Raw genomic sequence first — 9,155 nt, 5'->3', positions numbered from 1 at the left:
CGAGGCTCCTTCTATCCCCTGAAGGCCATCCCTGCCCCCCACCCTTCTCTCCTCCCCGCATTTGTGACGTCTCCATGCTTCCTTTGATTTATTCCTCTTAGACTCTGGCAGGCCTCAGTGACCGCTCCCCAGGCCTGACGTCCAGTGGGCAGACGGCGAGGAGGTGAGTGGGAACACTGGCTGGCCAGTGCGGGGGTCAGGGAGGATAGAAGACTGGTGTTGAGGGTCTTCATTCATTCATTCATTTATTCAATCGTATTTATTGAGGGCTTACCGTGTGCTGAGCACTGCACTAAGCGCTTGGAATGTACAATTCGGCAACAGATAGAGACGATCCCCGCCCAACAATGGGCTCACAGTCTATAAGGGGGAGACAGACAACAGAACAAAACAAGTAGTCAGGCATCAGTGCAATCAAGATAAATGGAATCATAGATATATTCACATCATTAATAAAATAAATAGAGTAGTAAATAATATATGCAAATATACACAAGTGCTTTGGGGAGGAGAAGTGGGTAGAGCTGAGGGAGAGAGTAGGGGGAATGGGGAGGGGAGGAGGGGCAGAGGGAGAGGGAGGGCTCAGTCTGGGAAGGCCTCCTGGAGGTCTTGAGTTCTCACCACAGTTACCATGAGGTCATGGGGGCTGCAGCCCTTCTTCCGGGAGAGGTAAGCAGGCAGATTGATGCCCCTTCCCGAAAACGTCTGGCCCCGTGGAGAAACTTCCTCCCAGAACCTGGACCGGGGCCCCTCTGTTTACCTGGATTTGGAGGGGTGGCAGCTGGGATGAAGAGAGGACTCCATGTGGGAACCGCTTCTTCCACTCCTCATCCAAGTGCCACCCTCGTGGTGGGCCTCGAGAGGAGGGTTGGGTGACAATAGTCGAGGTAGTGGTGGTTAATAGTTGTAGTAATTACAGTACTGACTGAGTGCCCATAGTGTACTGTGCACTGTACTAGGGGACATTCCCTGCCCACAGGGAGCTACCGCTCTAAAGGAAGAGATAGCAGTGCAAGCAAAATAAGTAACCGAATAAATATATGTACATAAGTGCCGAAGTTGGGTGGCAGTAGTTAAGTAGGTAATGGCTATATGATGGACAGTTGGGTAGTAGATGATGACCTTATAAGACTCAGATTAATAATAACTGTAAATGTGGTATTAAGCGATTTCTATGTGCCAATCCTCTCTACTAAGGGATAGGAGAGATTAAAGATAGTCAGGTCTCATAATAATAATAATAATAACAATTGTGATATTTGTTAAGTGCTTATTATGTGACAGGCACTGTACTAAGTGCTGGGGTAGATGCAAGATAATAGGGTTGGACACGGCCCTGTCCCACATGGGGCTCACAGTCTTCTTCCTCATTTTACGGATGAGGTAACCGAGACACAGAGAAGTGAAGTGATTTGCACAAAGTCACATGGTAGACAAGTGAAGGAGCAGGGAATAGAACCTAGGTCCTTCTGACTCCCAACCTGTGCTTCATCCACTGGGCCATGCTGCCTCTCTTGTGAGTGCAGTTGTTGAATCCCCATTTTGCAGATGACAGAACTGAGGAACAGAGAAGTGCAGTGACTTACCCAAGGTCACACAGCAGGGAAGTGGCAGAGCTGAGATTAGAACCTAGATCCTCTAACCCCCAGGCCCATGCTGCTTCCATTAGTCCACACTGCTCCTCTAAATGAATCGGGGAAGGCAGGGTGGAAGAAGTTGGCTTTCAGGAGCACTTTGAATCCGGGGAGGGTTCTATTCTGCTCGATTTGGGCTGGAGAGGCTCATCCTGTGGTCCTGCCTTATTTGGGGCTTGCTTCCTGCTTGCAGGAGAGATGGATAGCACGGCATCTCACCCCATGACCCTGCCTCACTCGGACAACTTCCGTCCCTTCACCCCTGAGTCTCTGGCAGCCATCGAGAAGCGGCTGGAAGTGGAGAGGGCCAAAGGGAAGCAGGCCGCACAAGACCAGCTGCGGCCCCAGCTGGACCTGAAAGCCTGCCGGAAGCTTCCCCAGTTCTATGGCGACATCCCTCCTGAGCTGGTGGGGAGACCCTTGGAGGACCTGGACCCATTCTACAGTTACCACAAGGTTCCAGCACTTCCAGAGGACGCTATCCACTCCCTCCATCAGCCTGCCTCTCTCCCAGCCCTAACCACAGCCCTGGGCACCCAGGGTCCTGTGGGCCCTTCCTATCACTCCCCCCGCAAAAAAATCCTCTGCCCCCCTCCCCATCCTCACTGCTGCACCTGGTTTAGAGGAGCCAGTCGTGTCCTCATCCCAGGCGTGCTGCCTCCCTAATGCTCTCGATTCAGTCTCAGACACTGAGGGTGTGGGAGGGGGAGTAGGGAAAGGCACCCCTGAGAATGGGGGTCTGGGGCAGCCGAGTCCTGGGCCCAGTGACTCGGCTCCCTTGGAGGGGGAGCGGAAGCTGCAGACAGACGGACGGGAGGGAGAAGGGGGAGGAGGCAGTCATGAGCAGGAGTCCTTGCTGAACCAAGAGGGTGGACCAGGCTGCCCTTTGCTCTGTTCCAGACATTCATGGTGGTGAACAGGAAGAGGACCATCTACCGCTTCAGTGCCAAGCCAGCCTTGTTCGTGCTCAGTCCTTTCAATTCACTCCGGAGAGTAGCGGTGGCCATTTCCGTCCACGCATATCCTTCCGTTCAGCTCTTCCTTTCCCTCCCTCCCACCTGCTGTTCCCACCTTTCTTCCCTTCCTCTTTCCATGTAGAAATGTGCTGTTGACAGGAGGACATGCGAGAGAGCAGAGGAGAATGCCCATAGAGGTGGTCATTGAAGTTGTGGAAATGGACCAGGACATCAGCTTGGAAAAGGCAGGCTGAGGCCTGCCTGTTTGGTCAGGCAGAGCCATAAGCCCCCCCCTCCCTTCTGCCCCTCTCCTGAAGGTCCCAGGGAGGCAGAATCAGGGGGTGCCCAACATGAACCGCAAAGCTTTTTCCCCCCTCTCCCTCTCCATAGCATAGGATGTAATGGGAGCAGCTGAAAAAGACCTTGGTGGGACCTGTAGGGGATGGGAGCGGCACAGTGGACCCCCACTTTATGCTGGAGGCTAGGTACGTCTCGCTCATTCAGTCCTGTTCCCCGAAGGAGTTAGGTGTGGGCTGGGACAGGCCTTTGGGAAGAACCCTGTAGCTCCAGGTTCCGCATGGGGCACTTGCTGCATTTGGTTCCACACGGATCTCTCAGCTCCTGGAATGAGGTTCCGCTGGCTGGGTGCTCCCCTGCTCTCTCTCATTTCACTTCCTTTCCTTAATGGATGCCATGAACGCTGTTCAGTATGTTCATTATTTGCACAGTTACCGTCAACTGCGCCTTCATGGCCTCTGCCACGGGGCTAAACAAGACTGCTGAGTAAGTTTGCCTATTTTTCCCTATTTCCACTTGCTTTCCTCCCTTTGGCTGGACAGGATTCTGAGAGCAGCCTTGGGCACAGCTTCCTGCACACCTGTTCGTGCACTCAGACATGAAACACAGGAATGAGAGAGAGAGAGAGAGAGAAAGAGAGGAAAGAAAAAGGGGAGGCACAGAGAAAGAAATTTGTTTGACTTGGCAGAACCGCTCTTGCCTCTTTCTCTTTCTCCTTTTCCTCCTCTTTCTCTTCTTTCTCCTCTTTCTCAGCCTCCTCCCCTCCACCAACCCCACCTTCTTCCAGTACAGTAAACTGCACTGAGCTGCACATACACCCTTTCCAGGGTGTTGGGCAAAGAGTAGAGAAATGATAGGATGTCCTAGGCCTGGCCTATTCCTGCATAAAGTACAAGGGTGCAGGAAGGCCACCTGAGAAACAACCAGTCCACAAAACCAGTGGCAATCATCACTGTGACAGAAACTTTCACAACCAAGCTGGCTCCAGGTCAGTCGGAGTTCCTCCCGGTTCCCGCCTGCACTTTCCCCATTCCCACTTTGTTCTAGACCCTCAACTGGAAAAGGCCCTAGGGTGGGGCTTCAGCTCTGGGGGCTGTGGGAACCTTGTGGGGTCCCTGGACCAGGTGGGGATAGGGGGCCCAGCTAGCATTAGGGCTGTTCAATCAATCAGTGGTGTTTATTGAGCACTTACTCTGTGCAGAGAACTGTACTAAACACTTGGGAAGAAGTGGGGCCTAATGGTTAGAGCATGGGCCCAGGAGTCAGAAGGACCAGTGTTCTAATCCCAGCTCTGCCACGGGTCTTCTGCATGACCTTGGACAAGCCACTTCACTTCTCTGTGCCTCAGTGACCTCATCTGTAAAATGGGGATTAATACCATGAGCCCCAAGTAGGAGTGGGACAGTGTCCAATCTGATTAACTTCATACAGTGCTGTATGAAAAAAATACAACAGAACAGAGTTGGTAGACATGTTCCCTGCCCTCAAGGAGCTCTCCTTGTAATTGCCTTTGGGTCCCTGAGAAGGCTCACGCTTGTGTTGGATTTCTTCCCCTGCAGCCTGGTCTTCAATAGCATATACCTTTCTGAAGCTTTGATTAAAATCCTGGCCCGTGGGTTTTTGCTGGATGAATTCAGCTTCCTCCGTGATCCGTGGAACGTGCTGGATTTCTTCGTCATCACTGTAGCGTGAGTCAGACTCCGAGGTGCTGGAAGGATCTTGGAAGGTCACCCGGCTCCATTCCCCTGCCTCTGGGAAAATACTTGGGAAAATACTACAGAAGCATTAGACAAGCCTTGTGTGCAAAGAGTCTCCACTCTAAGAGTGGAGATGGACATAAAAATATTTATCAACAAGGCAATCAGAAAGAATAAATTGACTGTACAATTGATTATAAATGCTGAGGGAGGATGTAAATAAATTTATAAGTGCTTGAGGTGCCTGATGGGTTGATGGTGGGTGTTGGGTGGCTGTTGGGAGTTAACTGAGGAAGCTTGTAGGAAGAGTCAGGATTTTAGAGGGGCATGGAAGGTGGGGAGAGCTGAGGTCTCAACAGTGGGAAGGAGAAGGAAGTCCAGGCTGGTGGAACAGTGGGGAAGCGGGGACGGAGACAATGTGTCTGGAGCCAGCAACAGCCAGGAGGTTGGCCGGGGAAGAACACAGAAGGCAGGCTTGGGGCCGGGTGGGTGGAATGGGATGATATGGAAGATGGGGAGAGTTGGTGGACAGATTTGAAGTCTACTGTAGGAAATGGAAATCCACCGAAGGAATTTGAGAAAGGGGTGAAGGAGAGATACTTCAAATAGATTATCCTTATGGTCTAGATTGGAAAGGGGAGAGGCTGGAGGCAGGGAGACCGGCCAAGAAGCTGATCCGGTAGTCCTGCTGCAATCGGACAAGAGTTTGGGCCAAGGTGGTAACCTTAGAACGGTACCTGGCACATACTAAGTGCTTAACAAATACCATAATGATTATTATGATGACTAAGAAGAACAAGCATGATTAAGCAGTAGCTTGAACATGAGAATTGAAAGGTAGGGAGGAGCAGAAGACGACATGACACTCTGTGCTTGTTGGACAGAGAGGGGAGATAGGGGTGTCACCGGCAGTGATGGGAAAGCTGGCAGAAGGGAAAGGGTTTAGGATGGCAGGCGAGAAAGGGGGTTAGGACGGGACCGGGTAAGCGTTCTGAGAGCGTGCTGCCTTTGTGGCAGAGGGTGTCTCAGGCTTAATGGAATTCCACTTAGAGACTGACTCTCTGCAAACTGTGGCCTGTGAGGAAAGACACATAGGGTGGGGGCCTCCCTGGAAGGGCATTTGTGGTTTATTGTAACAGTAGATGCCACCCCAGAGCCACCTGTGCCGGTGAGACTCTCTAAACAGAAGAGTGTGAGCAGCTGGCTGAGGCAGCAGAAGGTACTCTGAAATCTCTTCTGCGGGGCAGTACGGTAGTCCTGCCTCTGCCACTCCAGGTCTGGGGGGTGTGGGGGGGGGGGGAAGGGGGTCACTCAGTTGGTGCCCTGCCAAAGTGGAAAGTCAGAATTTGTTTTCCCAGAATTCTGTCCTACAGTTTTAAGGAAGTGGATGGAATCTCCACTCTGCGGATGTTCCGTGTGCTCCGAGCATTGAAAGCCATTTCTGTCATTTCTGGTAAGTGTCCTGGATTTCCATCAGCTCCTTGTGGCTGAGAGCTCCAGAGAGGTTCCACCTTCCATCCCAGCTTGTCCTTCCTCCTTAGCCAGTCTGCCACCTGGGTCAGAAACTGGCCATCCCCAGGGTGCCAGGCTAACACTAGACATGGGTCAGTAGCTCAAAGGAGTGCCCAGGGGTAGCTCTGGAGGCAGAGGTAGGTCTGGAAGCAAGAGCTGTTTCTATAGCTTCTTTTGCACAAACCTGGCTGTTGAAAATGGTATTTAAACACTAAATATGTATCAGGCATTTTTCTAAGTACTGGGTTAGATACAAGATAATCCAGCGGGACCAAGCAAGCTCTCCACCTTGTCCTCATGGATCACAAAGAAACAGCCGTGTCCTCTGGAGTTTATGTGACTGATCCACAGAGCCTGCACAGGAAGCCTGTGGAAGCAGCATGGCCTAATGGAAAGAGCACAGGCCTGGGGGTCAGAAGACCTGGGTTCTGATCCTGGATCCTCCAGTTGTTTGCTGTGTGAACTTGGGCAAATAACTTAACTTCTTTGTGCCTCAGTTTCCTCAACTGAAAAATGGGAATTAAATCCTACTCCCTCCTACTTAGACTGTGTGTTCTCTGCGGGCTGGGGACTGATAAACTTGTATCTATCCCAATGCTTACAGCAGTATTTGGCACATAATAAGCTCTTAACAAATACCATTAAAAAAACAAAAAAATTTTTAGGTTGGACACAGTCCCTGTCCCACAAAGGGCTCAAAATCTAAATTGGAAGGAGTAGGATTTAATCCCCATTTGACAGGTGAGGTAACTGAAGCAAGACAAGTGCCTCAGTGGCTTGCCCAAGGTCACACAACAGACAACTGGAGGAGCCAGGATCAGAACCCAGGTCCGCTGACTTCCAGGCCAGAGCTATTCCCACTAGGCCATGCTTCTTCCACTCAGGGCCAAATGTTTACATCATCCTCATCAACTGTGGGCAGGTGGAAGGACTAGCCCTCATTCCTGCCCTCCAGAGTCTGATGGTCTCCTGAAGGAGAAAGCTCTGGTGCCATTCCCGAGATCCATGGAATCCACTGGGGCTATTTCTGGGATCTCAAGGAAATAATAATAATAATTATGGTATTCGTTAAGCACTTACTATGTGCCAAGCACTGTTCTAAGCGTTGAGTAGGTACAAGGTAATCAGGTTGGCTCACGGTCTTAATCCCCAATTTACAGAGGAGGTAACTGAGGCACAGAGAAGTTAAGTGGCTTGCCTAAGGTCACACAGCAGACATACCACTTTTACATCCCTAGAATCCAGGGGCTATCATTATGGCCATTCCCGGGATCCAGGGGGAACCACTGGGGCCGTTCCCAAGATGTAGAATGAACAACTGGGGCAGTTCCTGGAATCCAGGGGGAACCACTGGGCCATTTCTGGGATTCATAGGGAGCAAATGGGGCCATTTCCTGGGATCAAGGGGGAACCCTGGGACTGTTCCTGTGATCTGGGAGAAACCACTGGGGTCGTTCCCTAGGATCCAGACCTCCGAAGCAAAGTGAAATGCTGGTTCATAGTTTCGGGGTGATCTCAGAACCCCAGAGTCATGTTTGTCCCCCAGGCTTGGTTTGTGTCCCTGGAGGGCAGAGATGTTCTGGCCATGAAGAGTTAAATCCTGAATGTGGGAATCAGCCCCTCCCAGAGCCCAAGACCTCAGATGGGGAGCTCCCAAGTCATTCATTCAGTAATATTTATTGAGTGCTTACTATGTGCAGAGCTTTGTACTAAGTTCTTGGAATGTACAATTTGGCAACAGAGACAATCTCTGTCCAATAACGGGCTTGCGGTCTAAAAGGTCAGTGGGGTCAATCTCTCATCTAGGGCTGAAGGTGATCGTAGGGGCTCTGCTCCGCTCAGTAAAGAAGCTGATGGACGTGATGATCCTGATGATCTTCTGCCTCAGCATCTTCGCCCTCATTGCCCTCCAGCTGTTCAAGGGGAACCTGCGACACAAATGTGTCCTGAAAAGCCCCGACTGCTGTAGCCATAACAGCACAGAGTTCAAGGAAAGCTGCCTCCAGAGCAAAGCTGCCATCAATGGTGAGTGTCTTGGAGCCGAGCCACAACACATGCTCCTTCCAGCAGCTCACCTGTCTTCTCGAGTGGTGCCTCTCTAGACCTGCGGGGCCTGGTGGGAGAGGTCTCCCCATTGACCTCCACTTCTGCCATCCCCAGCCCAGAAGGGCCCAGTGGATGATGTAAATAATAATAATAATAATGATGGTATTTGTTAAGTGCTTATTATGTGCCAAGCACTGTTCTAAGCACTGGGGTAGATACAAGGTAATCAGGTTGCCCCATATGGGGCTCACAGCCTTTATCCCCATTTTACAGATGAGGTTACTAAGGCACAGAGAAGTTAACTGACTTGCCCAAAGTCACAAAGCTGACAAGTGGCGGAGCCAGGATTAGAACCCATGCCCTCTGACTCCCAGCCCATACTCTTTCTACTAAGCCACACTGACATATAGGGAGCTTCCCGGACTACCTGTTGGAGTGATCCGACCCACCTACTGATGGTGCCTCCCAGTACCTGTTCCCAGTGTTTTTCTCTCATCAGCAAGACTGACACAGCAGAGACATGTGGGCTTTCAGCGGAGAATATGCCATAGTTCTTGCTTCTATGCTCCATGCCCCTCCGTTTCCTTCTCCAGTCCACCACTCACTGCTATGTATGTAGCACTTATTAAGTGTGCCGAACACTGGTACTAGTAGCAGTAGTGAACTGGTACAGTTTTTGGAAGCGTACACTGGAGTAAGTAGATGCCCTCCCTGCCCTCAAGGAGCTAATAGTCCCTCCCGGGAGCTGTGTGCTGAGCCTGCCTCCGCCCCTGGCTCCCTGGAGGGTCCTGGTGATGGACCTTTGATCTGTTCCCCTTGTCCAGAAGTCTCCCCCAACCCAATATGCCTGGCCTGACCAGATTCAGACATTTAGTTCGGCTGCCTTTCTTTGCAGAATCCTGCTACTTCAGGAAAAATGGGACAACTGAGTTCTTACTGTGCAAAAAAGGACCCGGGTAAGGTAATAATAATGTTGATATTCGTTAAGCGCTTACTATGTGCAGAGCAGTGTT

At 51.1% G+C, this 9,155-nt stretch overlaps 1 protein-coding gene across 1 annotated transcript in view; it reads left to right on the top strand.

Annotated features, from left to right (window-relative positions):
* The first annotated feature begins 1,847 nt into the window (after positions 1-1,847).
* The window catches only part of LOC100088694 (sodium channel protein type 11 subunit alpha), a 36,108-nt gene continuing 28,800 nt past the window's right edge, over positions 1,848-9,155 (top strand). The window contains exons 1-7 of the mRNA XM_039913966.1: positions 1,848-2,090; positions 2,535-2,653; positions 3,290-3,373; positions 4,414-4,575; positions 5,943-6,037; positions 7,903-8,121; positions 9,038-9,098. Coding sequence (XP_039769900.1) covers positions 1,857-2,090; positions 2,535-2,653; positions 3,290-3,373; positions 4,414-4,575; positions 5,943-6,037; positions 7,903-8,121; positions 9,038-9,098 — 974 coding nt within the window. The 5' untranslated portion in view covers positions 1,848-1,856. The remainder of the gene's footprint in view (positions 2,091-2,534; positions 2,654-3,289; positions 3,374-4,413; positions 4,576-5,942; positions 6,038-7,902; positions 8,122-9,037; positions 9,099-9,155) is intronic.

The sequence above is a fragment of the Ornithorhynchus anatinus genome, chromosome 13 (assembly GCF_004115215.2).
Source record: "Ornithorhynchus anatinus isolate Pmale09 chromosome 13, mOrnAna1.pri.v4, whole genome shotgun sequence".
Lineage (NCBI taxonomy): Eukaryota > Metazoa > Chordata > Mammalia > Monotremata > Ornithorhynchidae > Ornithorhynchus > Ornithorhynchus anatinus.
Note: the sequence above shows the minus strand (reverse complement) of the source record. Positions and strands in the feature narration are given on the sequence as shown.